General features: G+C 37.8%; 1 protein-coding gene across 1 annotated transcript in view; it reads left to right on the top strand.

The window, feature by feature from the left end:
- Positions 1 to 27837, top strand: part of PCDH15 (protocadherin related 15) — a 1047422-nt gene that overhangs the window by 835805 nt on the left and 183780 nt on the right. The window contains exons 22-23 of the mRNA XM_070363570.1: positions 19066 to 19206; positions 21471 to 21583. Of these exons, the coding sequence (XP_070219671.1) occupies positions 19066 to 19206; positions 21471 to 21583 (254 nt within the window). The remainder of the gene's footprint in view (positions 1 to 19065; positions 19207 to 21470; positions 21584 to 27837) is intronic.

Raw genomic sequence — 27837 nt, 5'->3', positions numbered from 1 at the left:
GGTGATGCCATCCAGCCATCTCATCCTCTGTCGTCCCCTTTTCCTCCTGCCCCCAATGCCTCCCAGCATCAGAGTCCTTACCAATGAGTCAACTCTTTGCATGAGGTGGCCAAAGTACTGGAGTTTCAGCTTTAGCATCATTCCTTCCAAAGAACACCCAGGCTGATCTCTTTTAGAATGGACTGGTAGGGTAGTGTAAAACCTAAATCATCAAGGAAAGTTCTGGAAGAAATGGTTCAGACTTGAGGTCTGAAAGATAATGAAGTGTTTCCAAGGCAAAGAAGCATGGAAGAAAATTTATGTCCTAAAGCAGAAAAACAAAAAATAGGTTTCAAAAACTAAAAGAGAGTAATTTTGTCAGGAGGCTGGAGGTAAATCTGAGTCAGATCCTATGGTGTCTGAAAGCATGAAAACAGTTCCAAGATTTCTTATATCATGATTATAAAAATGAGACGGTTTCAAAGTAGAGGAAACAGGACTACAAATTACTAACTCTATCTTGAGTTTAGCCCTGTTTTTATGTTCCTTTGGTTAAGTGAGTTGATTTTTGTTTATTATTATTATTTTTAAATCCCAGATTGAACTTTTATTTTTTTTAACTTATCACCAAGTATACTTTATTTTCTTTATTTTAATTTAATTCTAATTTTTAAGTTTACAATATTGTATTGGTTTTGCCATATATCAAAATGAATCCACCACAGGTATACATGTGCTCCCCATCCTGAACCCTCCTCCCTCCTCCCTCCCCATACCATCCCTCTGCGTCATCCCAGTGTACCAGTCCCAAGCATCCAGTATCATGCATCGAACCTGGACTGGTGACTCATTTCATATATGATATTATACATATTTCAATGCCATTCTCCCAAATCATCCCACCCTCTCCCTCTCCCACAGAGTCCTTCAGAAAGCAGGAATAGAAGGAACTGTGAGTTGATTTTTATAAGGAAGGTTGAATGTGTGCCCACTATTATCTTTAAAAAATTATGAAGACTTACCTATATAAAGAAATTTTACAAAGATTTTTTAAAATTATTATTTGCTATTTGATGTCTTTAGGGATTTAATTCTGTTTACTTTGAAAAACATGTTTCCTAAAAGAGTGGTAAATAATCTGGTAGCAAACATTTCTTGGGATCTTTAATGGCTCTGTTAAATACCATATCTGCGAGAACTGAATTATGCATAGACATTTACATTAAATCAGTGACATCTGGCATAAGGAATTTGCCTAAAAGATTGTTGACTCACTATGTTGTCATAACACAGTAATCACTCCAGGTGTTAAAAATCAGGGAAGGGGAGAGGGAAAAAGAAAAGCACGTGATCTTTTCAGTGATTACATGGAGAGTTTGACCTGTAGTTTTTGTTAGTCTCTTTTAAAAATACCTTAGCAGGCAGTTAAGAGTCACTTAACAACAACAACAACAAAAAGCCTAACTTTTTATGGCTGCAAAAACAATATAAATAATTTTAGAGTAATCCCTCATGGTAAATCATAACTGGGAGATTTTGTGAATTGCACTCTTAACAAAATAAATCAGATTAGTTGCTTTCAAAGACACTGGCAAAAAGAATTTTGGAAATCACATCAGGGAGGAAAATCTTTATGTACTTGAAAACAAATTACTTAATATTTGTGTGTAATGATAATAATAGGTTTAGTATTCCCTGACATAATGCGATTGCCATTATTATGAGAAAATTATGTGGATCTGAGTAAGTAGTTGCTTGATAATTATGTATTTAAGAAAAATGACTAATTCAAGATATCCCCTGATATTAAGAACTTAATTAGTTTGGTCCATTATAGTCTTATTAAAATTCCTTATGTTTGCAAGTTTAGAACATTTTTTGTACAGATCTGCAATTACCTTCTGTAATAATTAATTACCTTCTTACCATCATAAAGTCAAGACATTATGTTTAGCACTCACTGAAAGAATAAAAATAAAAATATAAAAATGTATTGAGTGATAAAAAGAATTTAGATCTTATGGTTTTATTTTTTACATAAATTTATATTTATTTTATATATTAATTTTGTCAATCTGTATAAATACATTACTCTTTAATTTAAAAATTATAATGTAAGCATGATCACAACAGGATTTTTGTCTGTCATATTCCCATCATCTAGAAAAATTGCCTCATCAGAATATCACTGTAGCACCATGTAACTATGTATGTACTGAATAAAATGACTATTTCAGTAGTATAGCCCCATATTAATATTTATTGACTTTTACACAGGTCAAATTTACCAGATAAAATAGCATCACAAAGTTGAAATAAAAAAAAAAAGTTGAAATCATACCTTTCACATTTGGAAAGTCATACAATATTTAAATAAGTCACATACTATCTCAAACCATATTTGGAAAGAAGCCTAATACATGAGCAAACAAATCCATTCATTCATTCATTCATAGATGTCATAAATCAAGTCCTCCCTGAGGGCAATTAGGGGTGGCAGACATCCATAGAGTTCCCTCCAAAGCTATCGAATACTGTCGCTAGTGTTGGCATCTGTGTGTAACTAGGAAAAATGACATTATACTGCAGCTTCTTCTTTAAACCTTATTTTCATATAAGAATAATAAAACCATTCCACTGGATTGGTACCCAGATTTAATGAAGAATGAAAATATTTAGCCAATGCTAGACACATAGATGTTAGTTAATGTTTCCTCCTCGTCATCCTTGCTTTCAGGGTAATGGCAGATACGCCTAACTTCGTCTCTGGTTTGGTACAATGCTTATATACTCATCATGAAGAAGGAAATGGCAACCCACTCCAGTGTTCTTGCCTGGAGAATCCCAGGGATGGGGGAGCCTGGTGGGCTGCCGTCTATGGGGTCACACAGAGTCGGACATGAATGAAGTGACTTAGCAGCAGCATATACTCATCATGTGTAAACTTTTAGATGTCAGTATGTGGACTCATGAAGTAATTATGGTGTCACTAATGACACTGTAAAATTTGAGAATAAAATTGTCATAAAACATCATGCTAATAGGGTCTTTACAATCCCCTCAAAAAATGTGTACATATTTTAAGAAGTTTCTTACCCCAAATTAGCAAGGTATTTTGCTTAAATAGGCATCATGAAATTAGATCAGTTTTCATTCCAATCCCAAAGAAAGGCAATGCCAAAGAATGCTCAAATTACTGCACAATTGCACTCATCTCACACGCTAGTAAAGTAATGCTCAAAATTCTCCAAGCCAGACTTCAGCAATATGTGAACCATGAACATCCAGTTGTTCAAGCTGGTTTTAGAAAAGGCAGAGAAACCAGAGACCAAATTGCCAACATCCGCTGGATCATCAAAAAAGCAAGAGAATTCCAGAAAAACATCTATTTCTGCTTTACTGACTATGCCAAAGCCTTTGACTCTGTGGATTACAATAAACTGTGGAAAATTCTGATAGAGATGGGAATACCAGACCACCTGACCTGCTTCTTGAGAAACCTGTATGCAGGTCAGGAAGCAACAGTTAGAACTGGACATGGAACAACAGACTAGTTCCAAATAGGAAAAGGAGTACATCAAGGCTGTATATTGTCACCCTGATTATTTAACTTATACACAGAGTACATCATGAGGAATGCTGGGCTGGAAGAAGCACAAGCTGGAATCAAGATTGCCAGGAGAAATATCAATAACCTCAGATGTGCAGATGACACCACCCTTATGGCAGAAAGTGAAGAGGAACTAAAAAGCCTCTTGATGAAAGTGAAAGAGGAGAGTGAAAAAGTTGGCTTAAAACTTAACATTCAGAAAATGAAGATCATAGCATCTGGTCCCATCACTTCATGGGAAATAGATGGGGAAACAGTGTCAGACTATTTTTTTGGGCTCCAAAATCACTGCAGATGGTGACTGCAGCCATGAAATTAAAAGACACTTACTCCTTGGAAGGAAAGTTATGACCAACCTAGATAGCATATTGAAAAGCAGAGACATTACTTTGCCAACAAAGGTCCATCTAGTCAAGATTATGGTTTTTCCAGTGGTCATGTATGGATGTGAGAGTTGGACTGTGAAGAAAGCTGAGTGCCGAAGAACGGATGCTTTTGAACTGTGGTGTTGGAGAAGACTCTTGAGAGTCCCTTGGACTGCAAGGAGATCCAACCAGTCCATTCTGAAGGAGATCAGCCCTGAGATTTCTTTGGAAAGAATGATGCTAAAGCTGAACTCCAGTACTTTGGCCACCTCACATGAAGAGTTGACTCATTGGAAAAGACTCTGATGCTGGGAGGGATTGGGGGCAGGAGGAGAAGGGGACTACAGAGGATGAGATGGCTGGATGGCATCACTGACTCGATGGACGTGAGTCTGGGTGAACTCCGGGACTTGGTGATGGACAGACAGGCCTGGTGTGCTGCGATTCATGGGGTCGCAGAATCGGACACAACTGAGCGACTGAACTGAACTGAATTTAGATCACTTCAGAACAATACATGCCTACTTTTATCTTTTGCAGTTTAAGATAAAATTCCAAAATCTTGACACATAAATTTTAGTTTGTCATTTTGTTTTTCGTTTCATACATGATATTATACGTTTCAATGCCATTCTCCCAAATCTCCCCACCCTCTCCCTCTCCCACAGAGTCCTTAAGACTGATCTATACATCAGTGTCTCTTTTTCTGTCTCGTACACAGAGTTAACAGATTGGACTCCACATATAACACAATCACTGACAGTTTATAAATCAAAATACATTTTAGGGCACATCAGGAACCTACACAGTAAAGTATAAAATCCACATAACTATAAATCTAAAGGTCTGTGCTCCAGTTCTAGAACCTTCAGTTGGTAATGCTTATGTTTCTCTTTTGTAGCTCTTATCAGAAATGTTAGTAGATAAATTATATCTGTCTACATACCTTTGTCTCCCCCATCTTACTGATCATAAGTCCCGTAAATACAAAAGCCTGTCTGTCTCTCTCATTATTGGTCTAGATCATGAGAGATGGATGTGAGTAGTTATGGATAAGTATCTATGAACAGATACTGGTGGGTTTTAAACTAAAAACTTCCTGACAATTTAGCCACATGAAGTAAATGCTTCAGTTCAGTTCAGTTCATTTCAGTGGCTCAGTCGTGTCTGACTCTTTGCGACCCCATGAATCGCAGCACACCAGGCCTCCCTGTCCATCACCAACTCCCGGAGTTCACCCAGACTCACGTCCATCAAGTCAGTGATGCCATCCAGCCATCTCATCCTCTGTCGTCCCCTTCTCCTCCTGCCCCCAATCCCTCCGAGCATCAGAGTCTTTTCCAATGAGTCAACTCTTCCCATGAGGTGGCCAAAGTACTGAGTTTCAGTTTTAGCATCATTCCTTCCAAAGAAATCCCAGGGCTGATCTCCTTCAGAATGGACTGGTTGGATCTCCTTGCAGTCCAAGGGACTCTCAAGAGTCTTCTCGGTCCTCTAAATCATATAGAAAATTACCCATGTAGCTTTGATTCTTGCAACTACCCATAGTATACTCAGAAATTTCAATCTTGTTCAACATTAGTTTGAGTGTGTAACTCTGATTTAGCACACTGTTTAGTGTAGCTGGTGTACTAATATAGATCACATGAGGATTAATATATTAGAAAAATCCAGAGGATTGTGTCTTTATTTTAAAGGACTGACATAACAACAGACTGTATTAGATATAATTAAAGGAAGTAACAGAATAGGACAGAGGCTGAGAAGTAAGATTGATGTTTTTCTGGAATTTTCTTGCTTTTATCTATGATCCAATGTATGGTGACAATTGAACCTCTTGTTCCTCTGTCTTGTCTAAATCCAGCTTGTATATCTGGAGGTTCTTGGTCCAGTCATTAAATCATCTCCAACTTTTTGTGACCCCATGGACTGTAGCACATCAGGCTTCCCTCTCCATCACTATCTCCCAGAGTATGCTCAAACTCATGTCGACTGAGTTGGTGATGTCATCCAACCATCTCATCCTCTGTCACCCCTTCCTCCTGATCTCAATCTTTCCCAGCATCAGAGTCTTTTCCAATGGGTTGGCTCTTTGCATCAGGTGGTCAAAGTATTGGAGCTTTAGCTTTAGCATAGGTTCTTCCAATGAATATTCAGAGTTGATTTTCTTTAGGATTGACAGGTTTGATCTCCTCACTGTCCAAGAGACTCTCAAGAGTCTTTGCGTGCACCACAACTTGAAAGCATCAGTTCTTTGGTGCTCAGCCTTCTTTATGGTCCAACTCTTGCATCCATACAAAACAACTGGAAAAAATATAGTTTTGACTATATGGACATTTGTTGGCAAAGCGATGTCTTTGATTTTTAATACCCTGCTAGGTTTTTCATGGATTTTCTTCCAAGGAACAAGTGTCTGCTAATTTCATGGCTGTAATCAACCATCCACAGTGATTCTTGAGCCTAGGGAAATAAAATCTGCCATTGTTTCCACTTTCTCCCCATCTATTTAAAATGAAGTGATGGAACCAGATGCCAAGATCTTGGATTTTTGAATGCTGGTTTTAAGCCAGCTTTTTCACTGTCTTCTTTCACCATCATAAGAGACTCTTCAGTTCCTCTTCACTTTATTTCATTAGAGTAGTATCATCTGTTGATATTTTAGTCTTTATTTCTGCTTGTGAGTCATCCAGCATGGCATTTTGAATGATGTACTCTGCATAGAAGTTAAATAATAAGGGTTACAGTATGCAGTTTTGAGGTACTTGTTTCCCAGTTTTGAACCAGTCCATTTTTCCATATGTGGTTCTAACTGCTGCTTCTCGACATGCATACAGGTTTCTCAGGAGTCAGGTAAGATGGTGTGGTATTTCCATCTGTTTAAGAATTTTCCACAGTTTGCTATGATCCACACAGTCAAAGGCTTCAGCATAGTGAAAGAGGCAGAAATAGCTGTTTTTCTGGAATTCCCTTGCTTTCTCTATGATACAACAGATGTTGGCAATTTTATTTCTGATTCCTCTGCCTTTTCTAAACTCAGCTTGTACATCTGGAATTTTTCGATTCATGTACTGCTAAAGCTTAGCTTGATGGATTTTGAGCATTACCTTGTTAGCATGTGAAATGAGTGCAATTGTGCAATAGTTTGAGCATTCTTTGACATTTCCTTTCTTTGGAATTGGAATGAACACTCAATCTTTTCCAGTCATGTGGCCACTGCTGAGTTTCCCAAATTTAGTGGCATATTGAATGCAATATTTTAATAGCATCATCTTTTAGGATTTGAAATAATTCAGCTGGAATTCTATCACCTGCTCTAACTTTGTTCATAGTAATTCTTCGTAAGCCACACTTGACTTCCCTCTCCAGGATATCTAGCTCTAGGTGAATGACCACACCTTCGTGTTTATACAGGTCATTAAGATCCTTTTGTATAATTCTTCTGTGTATTCTTGCCACTTCTTCTTAATCTCGTCTGCTTCTGTTAGGTCTTTACCATTTCTGTCCTTTATTGTGTTAATTGTTTTTTATCTATTGGCAAATAAAAAGTCCTTTGGGATTTGTTCTAAACTGCAGTTGATTTCAGTCATCTCCCTTATGCCAAGCTAAGGTTTTCAGCACTTGAATGATTAAGTTCCCAGTCATATCATGATCCTCATTTTGAACATTTTATTTAGGGAAATGTATCTCTCTAAAGATGGGAATACCAGACCACCTGACCTGCTTTTGAACTGAACTGAATGAAGTGCTAGCACAGAAATCCTTCTTAATCCCAACTTCCATTCACCAAAATAACCTTTGATACTTCTATTGAATTTTCAAATGCATGAAACTACTTTTAGAGAGATCAGTTCAGTTCAGTTCAGTCACTCAGTCATGTCCGACTCTTTGCGACCCCATGAATCGCAGCACGGCAGGCCTCCTTGTCCATCATCAACTCCCAGAGTTCACTCAAACTCATGTCCATAGAATCAGTGATGCCATCCAGCCATCTCATCCTCTGTTGTCCCCTTCTCCTCCTGCCCCCAATACCTCATAGCATCAGGGTCATTTCCAGTGAGTCAACTCTTCTCATGAGGTGGCCAAAGTGTTGGAGTTTCAGCTTTAGCATCAGTCCTTCCAAAGAACACCCAGGACTGATCTCCTTTAGAATGGACTGGTTAGACCTCCTTGCAGTTGAAGGGACTCTCAAGAGTCTTCTCCAACACCACAGTTCAAAAGCATCAATTCTTCGGTGCTCAGCTTTCTTCACAGTCCAGCTCTCATATCCATACATGACCACAGGAAAAACCACAGCCTTGACTAGACAAATATTTGTTGGCAAAGTAGTATCTCTGCTTTTGAATATACTATCTAGGTTGGTCATAACTTTTCTTCCAAGGAGTAAGCGTCTTTTAATTTCATGGCTGCAGTCACCTTCTGCAGTGATTTTGGAGCCCCAAAATATAAAGTCTGACACTGTTTCCCCATCTATTTCCCATGAAGTGGTGGGACCAGCTGCCATGATCTTCGTTTTCTGAATGTTGAGCTTTAAGCCAACTTTTCCACTCTCCTCTTTCACTTTTGAGTTCACTTTTGAGGCTTTTGAGTTCCTCTTTGATTTCTGACATAAAGATGGTGTCATCTTCACATCTGAGGTTATTGATATTTCTCCTGGCAATCTTGATTCCAGCTTGTGCTTCTTCCAGCCTAGCGTTCCTCATGATGTACTCTGCATATAAGTTAAATAAGCAGGGTGACAAAATACAGCCTGATGTACTCCTTTTCCTATTTGGAACCACTGGGTTGTTCCATGTCCAGTTCTAATTGGTGCTTCCTGACCTGCATACAGATTTCTCAAGAGGCACTTCATTAGTCTTTTAAAATTATGGTTATCTGAAGTAATGCTTTCTCAGATAGTGAGGTCTGCTGGATTTATAGAAATAGCTGCCAAGCTAAATGAAAAGGTTTAAAACAAGGTGTTCTGCTATGTTTCTTACATGTCCTCAGTTTCCATTATTTTTTAAAGAAACTCATTGTATTTACCCTTCCGAGTACTCCAAGAGGCATAATGATAGGAAACTCTGTCTTTGTCACCACTGCTTGTTGAGAATCTTCATAGACAATCTCATCACTTTACTGTTAAATTAATGTTTATGTCTTGGTTAGTTCTGTCTGAATTTCTTGCCTTTTTAATGTCTTTTCAAAATGGCTGGATAAATAGGGAAAAATTCCAAAATTTCATAGTCTTATTTTCTATGTAATATTACATATATTATGAGATTATGTACTAATGTTTCATATATTGTGTTGTATCTTAGTGACTCAGATGATAAAGAATTTGCCCACAGTGTGAGAGACCTGGGTTCAATCCCTAGATTGGGAAGATTCCCTAGAGAAGAAAATGGCTGCCCACTCTAGTAATCTTAGAGTTTCCCTGGTGGCTCAGGTGGCAAAAAATCTGGTTGCAATGGGGGAGGATCTGAGTTCGATCCCAGAGTTGGGAAGATCCCCAGGAGAAAGGAATGACTACCCACTCCAGTATGCTTGCTTGGAGAATTCCATGGATAGAGGAGGCTTGTGAGTTACAGTCCATGGCATTGCAGAGTTGGACATGACAGAAAGACTAACACTTTCAAAGTCCATTTTATAGTCTCTTGGTAAAAGACAAAACACGTCTTGAAACAGCAAAATATATTTCACTGCACAAGATTAAAATATCTATACTCTAAGGATGATACATAAAGATATAGCTATTGAATTAAGAATACAATTAAATAGATTCCACTAAGTGAATATCTTATAAGGGCTTCCCTCATAGCTCAGTTCGTAAAAAATCCACCTGTAATGCAGGAGACCCGGCTTCGATTCCTGGGTTGGGAAGATCTGCTGGAGAAGGGATAGGCTACCCAATCCAATATTCTTGGGCTTCCCTTGTGGCTCAGCTGGTAAAGAATCTACTCTCAATGCAGGAGACCTGGGTTCGATCCCTGGGCTGGGAAGATCCCCTAGAGAAGGGAAAGGCTACCCATTCCAGTATTCTGGCCTGGAGAATTCCATGGACTGTATAGCCCATGGGGTGGCAAAGAGTCAGACACGACTGAGCGACTTTCACTTTCAAGTGACTATCTAAGATTCTTTTTTTTTCCTTGATGGTGACCTAAAACAATAAGATAATTCATCTTATACTCTTGAACCCACAATTTAAATACATTTCCTAAACAATTATGGCAGGTGAAAAGCATAGCATTAAAAATTTTAAAGTTAAGATTTCTTTTGTGAAAAGATAGCTCTTTCTTCAATATTGATGGTCCAAAAATATATCTTATAGTTATAAATACATATATGTAAAGATAAAATATAATTTATATATGTTATAAATCAAAATAGAAAACAATGATGAAGTATATTTATTTCAATTTAAGTATGTTTTAATAGATTCATTTACTTTAAAAAATAATAATAAATATGATTAACTAATGTATTCAGCTGAAAGAAATATCAACTTATTGGAAATATGTAAGAATAAAGAAAGATCACTCTATTTCTAGTGCAATTTAAAATAAAGGAACAAATATTTGGTAAATTTTTATTACATAAATGGTAATTTGAATATTTATATCTCATTATCTCATAGTTATAAAAATGTATAACTCCTAAGCTCAATGGACTATCTTTAAAAATGTAATTAGTGAATTTTGTACCATATAATACTGTGATATGTATTAAATTTTAATACGATCAGGTATTAAGTAATATTTAATAATTGTAATGATAAATATTAAAACACAGAAACATTATTTTGCCAAGAAGTTCCATATAGTCAGAGCTATGGTTTTTCTGTAGTCATGTTTGGATGTGATGGACCATAAAAAAACCGAGTGCCAAAGAATTGATGCTTTTGAACTGTGGTGTTGGCGAAGACTCTTGAGAATCCCTTGGACTGCAAGGAGGTCAAACCAGTCAATCCTAGAGGAAATCAGTCCTGAATATTCATTGGAAGGATAATGCTGAAGTTTCAATACTTTGGCCACCTGTTATGAAGAACTGACTTATTGGAAAAGACCCTGATGACGGGAAAGATTGAAGGCAGAAGGAGAAGGGGACGACAGAGGATGAAATAGTTGGATGGCATCACCGACTCAATGGACTGGAGTTTGAGCAAGCTCCAGGAGTTGGTGATGGACAGGGAAGCCTGGAAGTGCTGCAGTCTGTGGAGTCATAAATTATTGGATACGACTGAGTGACTGAATTGAACTGAACCAGGTGATAAAGTTTTAGTGATAAAGTTTATAATGACCTCTTTTTAGTTGTTTTGTACTTCTGAATTGCACATTATTAAGATTAATGCCATGTGCTGTGCTTAGTCACTCAGTCACATCTGCTTCTTTGTGACCCCATCAACTGTAACCCACCAGGCTCCTCTGTCCATGGGATTCTCCAGGCAAGAATACTGGAGTAAATTGCCATGTCATCCTCCAGGGGATCTTCCCAGCCCAGAGATCAAACCCAGATCTGAGCCACCAGGGAAGCCCAAGACTACTAGAATGCATAGTATATCCCTTCTTCAGGGGATCTTCCTAACACAGGAATCGAAAAGGGGACTCCTGTATTGCAGGTAGGTTCTTTAACAGCTGAGCTACCAGTAAATCCCCGATTAAAGCCATAAGTTTTTATTTTTATTAATTTTTAAAAACCATGCATTTGACCTGATTCATGTTGTAAATACTCCTGGAGCAATGCTAGAGAAGGTAGCTGAAGCTGTTCCCCAAGCCAATTACATTCACCTATTACAAAATTTAATTATTTAACTATAAAAGCAAGGCTTTTTTTTTTTTAACATTTCATCTCAGTTTTATTTTTAAATATATAAGAGAGCTATTCATTTGCTTAAAAAGTTTGTATGGAAAGAGTTCTAGCTCATAAGTATAGTTTGTTGCAACCAAACCATTTGTGAAGATTTATTCTATAAGTAGTTTAAAAATATGACACCCAGACCATATAATCATGTTAGGTATTCACAAAAGGAAATACTGGCCTGTATCAGCAAGATCTTCCTTTCTGTGATGGGTTCAGGGACAGGCTTCACTGAAAAGAAAAAATTCTCTAACACCTTTTAATAATTACTGGAATTGAAAACTTAACCTTAAAAGGGTGACCATAGATTGAATATCTTTTGTCTTATCTCCCTTCTTGTCTAATTTTTAAAAAGTTAATTAGTTAATTTTAATTGGAGGGTAATTACTTTGCAAGTTTGTGGTGGATTTTGCCATACATTGACACGAATCAGCCATGAGTGTACATGTGTCCTCCATCTTGAAACCCCATCCCACCTCCCTCCCCATCCCATCCCTCAGGGTCATCCCTGTGCACTGGCCCTGAGCACCCTGTCTCATGCATCGAACCTGGATTGGCAATCTGTTTCACATATGGTACTGTACGGGTTTCAATGCTATTTTCTCAAATCATCCCACCCTCGTCTTCTCCCTCAAATTCCAAAAGTCTGTTCTTTATCTCTGTGTCTCTTTAGCTATCTCACATATAGGGTCATCATTATCATCTTTCTAAATTCCATATATATGCATTAATATACTGTATTGGTGTTTTTCTTTCTGACTTACTTCACTCTGTATATTTGGTTCCAGTTTCATCCACTTCATTAGAACTGCTTCAAATGCATTCTTTTTAATAGCTGAGTAATATTTCATTGTGTATATATACCACAGCTTTCTTATCCATTAGTCTGCTGATGGACATCTAGGTTGTTTCTATGTCCTAGCTATTATAAACAGTGCTGTGATGAACATTGGGGTACATGTGTGTCTCTCAATTCTGGTTTCCTCAGTGTGTATGCCCAGAAGTGGGATTGCTGGGTCGTAAGGCAGCTCTCTTTCCAGTTTTTAAAGGAATCTCCACACTGTTCTTCATAGTGACTGTGCTAGTTTGCATTCCCACCAACAGTGTAAGAGGGTTCCCTTTTCTCCACACCCTCTCCAGCATTTATTGTTAGTAGATTTTTGATAGCAGTCATTCAGACCAATGTGAGATGGTACCTCATTGTGGTTTTGATTTACATTTCTCTGATAATGAGTGATGTTGAGCATCTTTTCATGTGTTTGTTAGCCATCTGTATGTCTTCTTTGGAGAAATGTCTGTTTAGTACTTAGCCCATTTTTTGATTGGGTCATTTATTTTTCTGGAATTGAGCTGTAGGAGCTGCTTGTATATTTTTGAGATTAATTCTTTGTCAGGCGCTTCATTTGCTATTATTTTCTCCCATTCTGAGGGCTATCTTTTCATCTTGCTTATAGTTTCCTTCATTGTGCAAAAGCTTTTAAGTTTAATTAGGTCCCATTTGTTTATTTCTGCTATTATTTTCATTACATTGGGAGGTAGATTGTAGAGGATCATGCAGTGATTTATGTCAGAGAGTGCTTTGCCTATGTTTTCCTCTAGGAGTTCTGTCCTTTCTGGTCTTACATTTAGATCTTTAATCCATTTTGAGTTTATTTTTGTGTATGGTGTTAGAAAGTGTTCTAGTTTCATTCTTTTACAAGTGGTTGACCAGTTTTCCCAGCACCACTTGTTAAAGAGATTGTCTTTTCTCCATTGTATATTCTTGCCTCCTTTGTCAAAGATAAGGTGTCCATAGGTACGTGGATTTATCTCTGGGCTTTCTGTTTTGTTCCACTGATCTAAATTTCTGTCTTTGTGCCAGTACCATACTGTCTTGATGACTGTAGCTTTGTAGTATAGCCTGAAGTCGGGCAGGTTGATTCCTCCAGTTCCATTCTTCTTTCTCAAGATTGCTTTCACTGTTCAAGGTTTTTTGTATTTCCATACAAATTGTGAAAGTATTTGTTCTAGCTCTGTGAAAAATACCTTTGGTAGTTTGATAGGGATTACACTGTATCTATAGATTGCTTTGGGTAGTATACTCATTTTCACTGTATTTATTCTTCCAATCCATGAACATGGTATATTTCTCCATCTATTAGTGTCCTCTTTGATTTCTTTCACCTGTGTTTTATAGTTTTATATTATAGGTCTTTTGTTTCTTTAGGTAGCTTTATTCCTAAGTATTTTATTCTTTTCATTGTAACAGTGAATGTAATTGTTTCCTTAATTTCTCTTTCCTTTTTCTCATTGTTAGTGTATAGGAATGCAAGGGATTTCTCTGTGTTAATTTTATATCCTGCAACTTTACTATATTCCCTGATTAACTGTAGTAATTTTCTGGTGGAGTCTTTAGGGTTTTCTATGTAGAGGATAATGTCATCTGCAAACAGTGAGAGTTTTATTTCTTCTTTTCCAACCTGTATTCCTTTTATTTCTTTTTCTTCTCTAATTGCTATGGCTAAAACTTCCAAAACTATGTTGAATAGTAGTGGTGAGAGTGGGCACCTTGTCTCCTTCCTGACTTTAGGGGAAATGCTTTCAATTTTTCACCATTGAGGATAATGTTTGCTGTGGGTTTATCATATATGGCTTTTATTCTGTTGAGGTATGTTCCTTCTATTCCTGCTTTCTGGAAGGTTTTTATCATAAATGGATGTTGAATTTTGTCAAAGGCTTTCTCTGCATCTATTGAGATAATCATATGGTTTTTACAGAATTCAACAACATATTAAAAAGATCATACATCATGACCTTTATCATGGTTCTTTATCCCAGGGATGCAAGGAGTCTTCAGTATTCGCAAAAATCTATGTGATACACCACATTAACAAATTGAAACAAGGCTATTATTTTTAAAAATATATATTTTAGAAGGAAAATTAGGAAGAGAGGGAAGGAAACAGAGAGGAGGAGAGGAAAGAGAAAATAGAGTGAAGAAGAAAAGAAGATTGTGAGAAGAGAGGGAGGGAGAAAATGAAAGAAAGAGAAAAGAAAAAACCTTTTGAATACATTCAAAGAACATCTAAATCATTTTAGGTATTTAGTTGTATTATATTTTATGAAATGAAATGTGGTGCCTTGATAACAGGGTGATGGAAGAAACAATTAAAATGTCTTTTATGGGCTTAAAATGTCATCTTAGGGCCACATTTTCTTTATGTGATAGTAATCTGTGTCAAATCAGAATTCAAAACCTACTGATATGGCTAATATATAACATATATGTTCTTCTACATACAACCTTATCTGTAGCAATCCTCCAGGAAGATTGTAAGATATTCTGGATAGTAAAGTATTTTAGGCATCTTCAGGATAACACTCTGTAACACTAAAAGTTGTTTGGTTTTGGTTTGTTTATCAATTAAACTATAAATTCCAAATGTATCACTAATATCTTGGCGTTATTAGACAGATGCTAAGTATAATTGACATATTATACATTTCTTGATAACTGAGTCATGATAGTCTTAAGAATTGCAATACTATAGACTGAATGGATATTGATGCTAGTAGAAACTGAAATTTTGTTTTTGAAATGGTTTTTGCTGTAATTTTTCTCTAGTAACAAAAGTGCTAAAAATTTAAATTTAGGATTATTAACAAATAGGAGGTATGTAAATCATGGACTAGAAGAAATTCTACATGACTTGAGTAGAGGTAGAGAAGATCCAAGTGCCTGTCACAGAGCCTTGGGACCCTCTAAGAAGAGTGGGAACAAGCAGAATCTGAGATGGAGTCACCAGATAGGAAGATGGAAAAACAAAAGTGTGAACAGAGTTGCATCAAGTGTTCAAGGAGGTAGTGATAAACCAAGATGGCATGAATGAAAGGATTAGACTTACAGCTAGTAATTAAGGGACTATACAAGTTCTGTAAGCTGACATATTTGTCCTGTAACCCCAGTGTAACTCAGGAATCAACATGAACAACACATTCTATTCAAGGATAGTCATGAAGAAGCTCAACAATATTGAGAATAATGTTCTCAGAACCATCATCCCACAAAACTTCATTAATCAAATGAGCCTATGAGGTAATACTGGTGTTACACTCTTATACCACATCAGGATAATGCCAAATAGAAGTGTTCTTCTCTAAGAGTTTTGTGATATAACATAGTGTTTATTAAGGTTTGAAATCAAACTTGACCACATATTAGCTCTGAGTCCGAGGTGTTTATTTTACCTCTAGGATTGATGAGATTTACTGGCTGTAAGCACTTTAAAAAAGTAGAGTGTCCACCCCATTATAATTAAAAGTAAAGCCAGTCTTAACTCTAATATAAGTGATGACATTCAATGTATTTTTGACTGTTATAGTTACAGACTCTTTTTCAAAATGATCAAATGTTAGCTTTTCTTTACAAATAATTTTTTTTGTTTACTACTCCAACTTATCTTAATATATTTCTGGGACATTTCAACATTTTTAAATGCCATACAAGCTGACAGGGATCTCAGGGTCCCTATGGAGATTCCCCTGGGGAGTCAGGCGTCGTCTCGTGTTGGGGCATGGAACTCTGCTTCCCTCTCGAGGTGGAAAAGGGGTGTCAGGCCTCCTGTCAAGTTGAGGTAGGGATCAGGGGCTATTTGTAGAGGTGCCATGGGGCTCTCAGGCCTCCCTTCGTGTCATGAGTTGATCCTCGGGGTGACATTCGAGTCGTTGCAGGGGAATGAGGCCTTATCTTGACTGGATGGGGACATCGGGGTCTTTTCGAACAATGGCATGACCCCTGGAGTTCCTCTCCAGTTTCAAGGTGAGACCGGCCTCCTCCTGAGGTGCGACAGGAACATCGGGATTCCTTTGCAGATGAAGCAGGGGAATGGACCCTCATCTCGAGATGAGGAGGGGAAACCAGGACTCTTCTTCAGTTGTGGCAGGAAACTCAGGTTTCCTCTCGAGTGGAGATGGGTATGTTGGGGAACTTCTTGAGTTGCCTAAAGGGTGTCAAGTACCCTTTCGAGGCTCAAGAGGGAAGGTGGGATTTCTCTCGAGACGCTGCAGTGGAGAGGGCCCTCATCTCGCGTTGAGGGGAGAATCTCCTGGGTTTCTCGAGTTGAGGCAGGACACTTGGAGTTCCTCTCGAGTTTGGACGGGGACCTCAGGGACCCGCTCGTGTTGTCTCAGGAAAGTTAAGTCTCCATTCGAGTTGTGAGGGGCCTCTCGGGATTCCTCTCCAGTCAGTGCAGGGGCATAGGGCCTCATCTTGAGTTGAGGCTGGAACCTCAGGGTTCCTCTCCAGTTCTGACATGAATCTTGGGGTGCCTATGGAGTTTCAACAGGGGATTCAGGCCTCGTCTCGTGTGGAGACGTGGAACTCAGCTTCCCTCTCGAGGTGTAAAAGAAGTGTCAGGCTTCCTGTTGAGTGGACATAGTGGTCTTGGGTTTTTCTCGAGGTGCCACGGAGCTGTCACACCTACCTTCGTGTTTTGAGTTGATCCTCGGGGTTCCAGTCGAGTCAGTGCAGGAGAATCAGGCTTATCTGGAGTGGCTGGGGAAATCGGGTCTTTTCGAATTGAGGCACGACTCCTGGGGATGCGCTCAAGTTTCAAGGGGAGACCGGCCTCCTCCTGAGGGCCGATGGCAATGTTGGGATTCCTTTCCCAATGAAGCAGAGAAATCGACCCTCATCTCGAGTTGAGGAGGGGAAAACGGGGCTCTTCTTGAGTTGTGGCGTGAAACTCGGGGTTCCTCTCTAGTGGGGACGGGTATCTCAGGGACCTTCCTGAGTTGCATCAAGGGTGTCAAGTACCCTTTCGCATTTCAAGAGGGAACGTGGGGTTTCTCTTGAGACACTGCTCTGGGAAAGGGCCTCATCTCACATTGAGGGGAGAATCTCGTGGTTTTTCTCGACTTGCGGTGGGAACCTTGGGGTTCATCTCAAGTTGCAAAGGGGATCTCAGGGACCGGCTCGTGTTGCCTCAGAGAAGTTGCCAACTTTTATTTGTTAAAAATGTTAAAACAAACTCGAGCGCATCCCTAGGAGTCATGCCTCAATTTGAAAAGACCCCAATTTCCCCATCCTCCCACCACCCGCCCACCCCTAGCCCACCACCCTCCCAGCACCCTCCCACCCCCTGCCCACCACCCACCCACTGCCCTCCAAACATCCTCCCAGCACCCTCCCCTCACCCTCCCAACCTCCTCCCCCCACCCTCCCACCATCCACCCACCACCCGCCCAACCCCTGCCCACCACCCTCCCAGCATCCTCCTACCCACCGCCCAGCACCCTCCCAACACCCTCCCAGCACCCTCCCAGGACCCTCCCACCCCCCACCCACCCCCACCCACCACCCACCCACCACCCTCCAAACATCCTCCCAGCACCCTCCCACCACCCGCCCATCACCTGCCCACCACTTTCCCACCCCCCCAGCCCACCACCCTCCCAGCACCCTCCCCCACCTCCCCAACCCTTCCAACCTCCTCCCCTACCCTCCCACCATCCACCCACCACCCGCCCAACCCCTGCCCACCCCCTCCCAGCACCCCCTCCCAGCACCCTCCCAACCTCTTCCCCTCACCCTCCCACCATCCACCCTCCCCCCTCTCATGCCCCTCCCACCACCCTTCCAACTTAAATGAAGCTTCAAGTTCATTTAAAAAATGTGTGGTAGACTATATATGTAAAAATTTTAGTATGATTCTCACACATAATAAGCTTCCAACAGATATTTACTATCATTATTTTATTATTATTACTATCATCATTAGTAGTAATGTTATCCTAAAGGATTGTTGTAAGAATTGATTTATGAAAATAAGCTTGCCTAGTAAACAGCATAGAACAGATGGCAAGTAACGTTTCTTTTACTTTCATACCCACTCCTCCAGTTTACCTTAATCCTTCACACTTTATCTTCTCTGAGCATCACAGAGTTCTAATAAGGAAAATAACTTATAATGATCTCAGATGATAAAATATTAAAGAGAAACAATGTTCAAAGAAGAATGTGAAGTTCATATAATTAAAGAAATATGGAGGGAAGACATCCAAGGAAACCTTTGATTTATTCTTTTACTTAAATAATTTTAAATAACATGTAATAAAGACACTTCTCTGATTCAGACTGTTATTCTAAAGAAATAAAAGTTCTGCTACATTTTAAACCTGAAAATATGAAAAGTTAAAATATCCTTTTTCATTTCTAAATGACTTTATTTTACAAGTCAGTTTTGCATTATCACTACATTTTGTTTTCATTTTGTGAAATAATATATAATTTTATTTTAGGGATTACCTGCAAGCCGTGTGAGATATAGGGTAGATGATGTCCAATTTCCTTATCCTGCAAGTATTTTTGATGTAGAAGAGGATTCTGGAAGAGTAATAACTCGAGTTAATCTTAATGAAGAACCTACAACAATTTTTAAGGTCAGTTCAGTGTTTTCTCTATAGTGTCTATTTGATATTTAACTTTTGGTTTAGAGTTTGATTTAACAAATAACCATACACTTTCCCATTTTTCTCCTTTTTAATATTTTAAAGTTACAAAACAGTACATTTTTACTGCATAGGCGCTTAGAAACTACAGTTAAGTAAAAAGTAAAAAAATGCTTGATATTTCTCATCTTGAGGTTAAAATTTACCATTTTAACTCTATCTTTGTGATAAAATTCCCTGCAAATGAAAGCATACAAAATTTTTAAAAATAGCATGACTGTATGATTGTGTTATTCATAATACTTTTTAAAAATTTAAGTATATGAACACTATTAATGATATGTAAATGGTTGTACAATGTTCTATTATATGAATATACTATTGTTTTTTTCTTTTTTTGTTCAATAACTTGTTGTTGGATAATTAGTCTGTTTCCAATTTTTGTTACAATGATATTTACTGTTGCAAAACTCCTTGTTCAGATATAATTTGCCACTTGATATTTCTTTTCCTCAAATCAGTACCTAGAGGCAATTGCTGGTTCAAGTTAATGTCTTCTTGATACATTATACTTTTAGAAAATTTGAAATAATATTACCCTTCACTTTTATCATAAGTAATCCATTATATTAAATATTTGACTGTTTCCATTCTCTGTAGTTACTAGAAAGATTTTGTCTCTGAGAATAAAGCCTTTGACCATACATTGGGGTGATACTTTCACCAGCTAACCTTGTGAATATCAATGAGCACTGTCTCACATAATTTTATCTCCATTTGAAATAATTGTTCTGTTTGTAAGTATTAACCTGAAGGCAAATTGTGACTCTCAGGATGACCCTTGATTGTGGTTCCATGATCTAGTTTGATTTAGTTTAGGTTAGTCACCTGCAGCATCCAAAAGTATATACATTCTAGAGAAATACATAGTTTTGAACTTTAATATTTCTTAAAATAAACTTTTCTTCTTGGCATAATACAGTAAGTCAAAAAATGATGATTATAAAAGCTATTGTAGTAATAATTAATATACAGATATTAATCTTAAGACTAAAACTTTTTATTTAGTTCACATCATTTGAACATTCTTTATTCTACAGTATGAACTTGGTTTTATATAATTAATTGTTTTTAAGAGAGTGCATATCAAAATGTGTCAAACTATGAAGATTTCCAATTTTATCCTCCAAAGTGAAGTATTTCTTTTGTATAATTTTGCAGACAATTGATTCATTGGAAAAATTAATTTCTTTTTATAAGCAAGCTAATTAGCTTTTTGCTATTGATGCTACTAAACTTAATACTTTTAAAATGTGCTCAAACTTGTAAAAGTCTCATGTTTTCACTGTAGGCACCAGTGGAATTGTGAAAGAGAGAAGAGGTTTTGAGAGATGTAGTAACTTATACCCATTTTACTGCTAGCTTTTTAAAAAAATTAACTAATTAATTAATTTTTTTTTTTTTACTAGAAACTTTTTATTTTTTTTTTTTTTTTTAAATTTTATTTTATTTTTAAACTTTACAATATTGTATTAGTTTTGCCAAATATCGAATGAATCCGCCACAGGTATACCTGTGTTCCCCATCCTGAACCCTCCTCCCCTCCTCCCTCCCCATACCCTCCCTCTGGGTCGTCCCAGTGCACCAGCCCCAAGCATCCAGTATCGTGCATCGAACCTGGACTGGCGACTCATTTCATACATGATATTATACATGTTTCAATGCCATTCTCCCAAATCTCCCCACCCTCTCTCTCTCCTACAGAGTCCATAAGACTGATCTATACATCAGTGTCTCTTTTGCTGTCTCGTACACAGGGTTAATTTATTTATTTTAATTGGAGGCTAATTACTTTACAATATTTTAGTGTTTTTTGCCATACATTGACATGAATCAGCCATGAGTGTACTTGTGTTCCCGCATCCTGAATCCCCCTCCCAACTCCTTCCCCATCCCATCCCTCAGGGTTGTCCCAGGGCACTGTCTTTGAGTGCCCTGTTTCATTATATCATAAAGCTATTAACTGAATTTCTTTGAGTTTTCTCACCTGGCAAATGGAAATAATAACATCTACCTGGTGGGATTGTTGTGCATATACTAGCATGTCTCTTCTACTTGGTAGGCAATTAGAAAATGTTTACTGCTCCCCCTTTTGGAACCAGGCAGTCCAATAATTTAACACATTCATGGAAAAATTATGCTCTTGTCTTCTTCTTTGAAATCATCTTTAACTTGAGTTTTTATTACTTTTTAAGTTGGTCATTGTTGCTTTTGATGATGGTGAGCCTGTGATGTTCAGCAGTGCCACTGTGAAGATTCTTGTCTTACATCCAGGAGAAATCCCACGCTTTACACAAGAGGAATACAGGTACTGGTTATTATCAGGTTTTGTAATATACAAGGTTTTTATTCTGTTTTGTTTTGTTTTCTTTTAGCCTCTCAAAATTGATGTAATGTGAATTTATCAGTGAAGCACACCTAATTTTAGTTTCTTTTCTAAACTCACATAATATTTATTTTAAAAGTTAATATACTTAAATGATAATCTAGTATAAATTTCAGTTTTTAGAAATGCTTTAATGAATAATGGATCCTTTAAAATAGTTAAAGTTAGCTTTGAAAAATGCAGTATTATGTTTAGGGGTTTAATTTGCAACTGATTAATTATCTCAGTGGTAAAAAGTAGATATTTAGTTTCTTGTTGCTGCCAGTTACATTATATCATTTAATTCTGAGTTATATCTGAAATGATATTTCCTGTATAATCAGTGAGTGAGAGAATGTGTGTGTGTTTACATTTGTATGAGCTATAGAGTCAGTATATATATACTTAGTCAGGTGAGGCTGTCGTAACAAATTTCAAGGGTTCTGTGTCTTAAACAACAGACATTATTTTCACACAGCTCTGGAGCCTGGAAGTTCAAGATCAGGGATTCAGCATGATCAGGTTCTGGTGAAAGGTCTCTTCCTGGCTTACAGACTGTTGCCTTGTTGCTATAACCTGACATAGAGGAAAGTGAAAGAAAGCAGGTCTCTGGTATCTTTTCCTACAAAGGCACTAACCCCAAGATAAGTGCCCCCGCTTCATGATCTCATCTAAACCTAGATACCTCCCAAGGCCCCATCTCCAAATAACATCCCACTGAGGTTAGGATGTCAAATATGAATTTTAGGGGAACACAGTTCAGTTCATTGTGTGTATTAGAAAGAGAATTTATTGAAAAAATAATGACACTAAAATTACTATATGTTCATGATTGCTTCATGATTGGATGTAAGTGAAAGTATATTGTGTAATGTTCACTTGCAAATATAGCATAATTTCTTTTGTGATTTTTCAAAATTCAATTAAGTTAAAATATTAATGTACTTTTATTAGTGTGTCAGGACCCGTTGGAGACAGTTTTCTCAAAAACAGTTGATGGAGACTCACTATATACTGTATTTCTCTATTTACTCCTTCTGGACAAAGACTTAAAAGTTGTTACACTCCAGAGGCTCACAACTAGGTTGGAAGCAAAGGACTATATGAAAAGCATAATACACTGTAAAAACACAATAATAGAAGGTCAAAATACTAAGGAAGCATGTTAGAGACACACTTAATGGTGTCTGAATATGATCACCATAGTTTTGAGCTGCTTCTTGAAGAAAGAGTAGAGTTTCAGTTCAGTTCAGTCGCTCAGTTGTGTCCAACTCTGCAACCCCACTCATGTCCATTGAGTCGGTGATGCCATCCAACCATCTATCTCATTCTCTGCCATCCCCTTCTCCTCCCACCTTCAATCTTTCCCAGCATCAGGGTATTTTCAATTGAGTCGGTTCTTCACATCAGGTGGACAGTTTCAGCTTCAACATCAGTCCTTCCAATGAACACCCAGGACTGATCTCCTTTAGGATGAACTGGTTGGACCTCCTTGCAGTCGAAGGGACTCTCAAGAGTCTTCTCTAACACCACAGTTCAAAAACATCAGTTCTTCGGTGCTCAGCTTTCTTCACAGTCCAACTCTCACATCCATACATGACCACTGGAAAAACCATAGCCTTGACTAGACGGACATTTGTTGGCAAAGTAATGTCTCTGCTTTTCAATATACTGTCTAGATTGTTATAACTTTCCTTACAAGGAGTAAGCGTCTTTTAATTTCATGGCTGCAATCACCATCTGCAGTGATATTGGAGCCCAGAAAAATAAAGTCTGACACTGTTTTCACTGTTTCCCCATTTATTTGCCAGGAAGTGATGGGACTGGATGCCATGATCTTAGTTTTCTGAAAGTTGAACTTTAAGCAAACGTTTTCACTCTCCTCTTTCACTTTCATCAATAGGCTCTTTAGTTCTTCACTTTCTGCCATAAGGGTGGTATCATCTGCATATCTGAGGTTACTGATATTTCTCCCGGCATTCCTGATTCCAGCTTGTGCTTCCTCCAGCCCAGCATTTCTCATGATGTACTTGGTATATAAGTTAAATTATCATGGTGACAATATGCAGCCTTGATGTACTCCTTTTCCTATTTGAAACTAGTCTGTTGTTCCATGTCCAGTTCTAACTGTTGCTTCCTGATCTGCATCAGGTTTCTCAACAGACAGGTCAGGTGGTCTGATACTCCCAACTCTTTCAGAATTTTCCACAGTTTATTGTGATCCACACAGTCAAAGTCTTTGGCATAGTCAATAAAGCAGAAATAGATGTTTTTCTGGAACTCTCAAGCTTTTTTGATGATCCAGTGGATGTTGGCAATTTGATCTTTGTTCCTCTGCCTTTTCTAAAACCAGATTGAACATCTGAAAGTTCATGGTTCACATATTGTTGAAACCTGGCTTGGAGAATTTTGAGCATTACTTTACTAGCAAGTGAGATGAATGCAATTGTACAATAGTTTGAGCATTCTTTGGCATTGCCTTTCTTTGGGATTGGAATGAAAACTGACCTTTTCCAGTCCTGTGGCCACTGCTGAGTTTTCCAAATTTGCTGACAAATTGAGTACAACACTTTCACAGCATCATCTTTCAGGATTTGAAATAGTTCAGCTGGAATTCCATCACCTCCACTAGCTTTGTTCATAGTGATACTTCCTAAGTCCCACTTGACTTCACATTCCAGGTTGTCTGGCTCTAGGTGAGTGATCAAACCATCGTGATTATCTTGGTCATGAAGATCTTTTTTGTACAGTTCTTCTGTGTATTCCTGCCACCTCTTCTTAATATCTTCTGCTTCTGTCAGGTCCATACCATTTCTATCCTTTATCGCGCCCATCTTTGCATGAAATGTTCCCTTGGTATCTCTAATTTTCTTGAAGAGATCTCTTGTCTTTCCCATACTAAGTTTTCCTCTTTTTCTTTGCATTGATCACTGAGGAAGGCTTTCTTATCTCTCCTTGCTATTCTTTGGAACTCTGCATTCAGATGCTTATATCATTCCTTTTCTCCTTTGCTTTTCGCTTCCCTTCTTTTCACAGCTATTTGTATGGCCTCCTCACACAGCCATTTTGCTTTTTTTGTGTTTCTTTTTCTAGGGCATAGTCTTGATTCCTGTTTCCTGTACAATGTCGCAAACCTCTGTCCATAGTTCATTAGGCACTCCGTCTGTCAGACCTAGCTCCTTAAATCTATTTCCAACTTCCACTTATATAGTCATAAGGGATTTGATCTAGGTCATATCTGAATGGCCTACTGGTTTTCTCCACTTTCTTCAGTTTCAATCTGAATTTGGCAATAAGGAGTTCATGATTTGAGCCACAGTCAGCTCCAGGTCTTTTTTTTTTTTTTTGCTGACTGTATAGAGCTTCTCCGTCTTTGGCTTCAAAGAATATAATCAATCTGATGTCAGTGTTGACCATCTGGTGATGTCCATGTGTAGAGTCTTCTCTTATGTTGGTGGAAGAGGGTGTTTGCTATGACCAGTGCATTCTCTTGGCAAAACTCTGTTAGCCTTTGACCTGCTTCATTCTGTACTCCAAGGCCAAGTTTGCCTGTTACTCTAGGTGTTTCTTGAGTTCCTACTTTTTTTTTTTTTTTTGAGTTCCTACTTTTGCGTTCCAGTCCCCTATAATGAAAAGGACATCCTTTTTGGGTGTTAGTTCTAGAATGTCTTGTAGGTCTTCACAGAACTGTTCAACTTCAGCTTCTTCAGCATTTTGGGGCATAGACTTGGATTACCGTGATATTGAATGGTTTGCCTTGGAAACAAACAGATCATTCTGTCGTTTTTGAGATTGCATCCAAGTACTGCATTTCCGACTCTTTTGTTGACTATGATGGGTACTCCACTTCTTCTAAGGGATTCCTACCCACGGTAGTAGATATAATGGTCATCTAAGTTAAATTCAGCCATTCCAGTCCATCTTAGTTTTCTGATTCCTAGAATGTTGACGTTTACTCTTGGCATCTCCTGTTTGACCATTTCCAATTTGCCTTGATTCATGGACCTGATATTCCAGGTTCCTATGCAATATTGTTCTTTACAGCATCGGACCTTGCTTCTATCACCAGTCACATCCCCAATTGGGTGTTGCTTTTGATTTGGCTCCATCCCTTCATTCTTTCCGGACTTATTTCTCCACTTACCTAGATCAAATGGTTACAAAAATTGTATCTAGTATTTTAGGTCAGTTCAGATATCCCTCAGCTTCAGCTCAACAAAAGTCCCACTCTTGTTCTCTAAAGCTTCTCACCTCATATCTAGTCTTTCTTTGAAAGTCCCCAAAGAAGAAAAAAAGTATACTGTGTAACACCTTCCCTTTAAATAAACTCAGAAATTGATGTCCTTTTATTCTTTTTTTTTCCTGTGCTTTCACTTGAAATCACTTCCTTAGTAATAGATATATCCCTCCAGACCTCTCCATTATAGTGCTCATTAACTCTTTTAGCTAAAATATTGTGAATTAAGGCCAAGATCATGGATTGCATCAGGGCATTGCTCCAACAATTTTTTTTTAACTGTCTTTGTTTAATGTCACTTTTAAAAATATGGATGTTTTGTCCAATGAATAATTTACCATTTCTTATCTTCTCTGCATAGAACTACTAACTGCAAATAGATTTCATTAATAACGCTGTTAACTGAGAAGAAAAGCTAGCCAATTATTTGGTGCTAAAATTAAAATAGTCACATTAGTATATGTGGAAGAATTCTTTGACCTTCCAGAAGAACATTTCTAACAATTGCAAATAGTGCCCTTGACTATCAAGTTCATTTATTATTCTGGCACATAAAGGCATTTAGGTAATCTTGTTGCATCCTACAGTTTACAAAGAAAATTCTATACAAGAATCAGTATAATTGCCGTAATGGACTTAATAGCACTTAGATACTAAACAGGATTGCTTTGTTTTCTGTCATAAAGCCAGAAAACCTGGATAATACAAACGTCATTTCAAATACTGATAGAAAATTCTGCATTATGAATAAATGTAAATTTTATTGTTGTTGTTCAGTCCCTCAGTCATGTCTGACCCTCTGCAAACCCATGGACTGCAGCATGCCAGGCTTTCCTGTCCTTCACTATATCCTGGTATTTGCTCAGACTCGTGTCCATTGAGTCGATGATGCCATCTAAACATCTTATCCTCTGTGGCCCCCTTCTCTTTTGAACTTATATTTTACATAGGCTTAAATTTGATGTAAAATGTGGAATGAACTATTTTTAAAAAGAAACCTAAGGGTGATAATTATTTTCTTCATCAATTATCTCTCCATTCTTTTAAAGGTTTTGGAATAGTGCATAGCAGAAGTGCCTGGATGCTTCCTAAATCCTTTCCTCTCCCTCCTGTGTATACAGCTAGAGCACTTTCCCTAGCCTCACTTTCTAGTGGATCCCTGTGACTGAGTTATGGCCAATAAAATATGGAACAATATTGTCTACACCATTTCTTGGCCTCAATTAACCTTTTTTCCTTGGGTGAGTGAAATGGAAACAATACCCAAGGAACTTTGGGATCCATATGTTGACAGTTGTAGAAATACAAGATAAAAGGGACCTAAGTCTCTGAAACTCAGCTTAGAGAAGAGCTGCCTGCTTAGGAAGCCCTCAATGAACTGTTATGTGAGCAATAAATTTAGATTTATTGTCATATTAGCTAGTTATGATTAATCCCATAATATATTAATCATTTTAGAAGCTTTTTAAAAATTATATGTTACAATATTTTTCAGTTTGTCATCTTAAAACTACTATTTGTGAGAGAGTGTTTTATTCTTTTTAGTATATTCTTTTTATATGGTTAACCAGAATCTTTGTCAGAATGCTTACAATATTTCTAATTGCTGTGAAGACCGACACAGTTTCCCTTCACGAAAGAAAAAGAGGGAAAGAGGGAGGGAGAGGGGAAGCGAGAGAGAGAGAGAAAGAAAGAAACAAAGAAAGAAAAAGAGAAATAAGGGAGAAATAAAGGGAAGGAGAAAGAAATAAAGGCAGAAATGTGTAAACTTCATATGTCCCCTTCCCTCTGTTATATTTTGTTTTTTTCAGGTTCAATTACTGCCTCAGCTGAATGCACAAAATTTCCAGAGATGCTAAACGATGTGATTAATCCTTAATTATCCTTTTTGTTAGAGTTAAAGAATGGCAGAATATGCTATTTGACATAGGTTTATTTGGAGGTGAAAGCACTTAAAAAA

The sequence above is a fragment of the Bos mutus genome, chromosome 26, assembly GCF_027580195.1.
Source record: "Bos mutus isolate GX-2022 chromosome 26, NWIPB_WYAK_1.1, whole genome shotgun sequence".
Taxonomy (NCBI): Eukaryota; Metazoa; Chordata; class Mammalia; order Artiodactyla; family Bovidae; genus Bos; species Bos mutus.
This window is presented reverse-complemented; position numbering and strand designations above follow the sequence as displayed.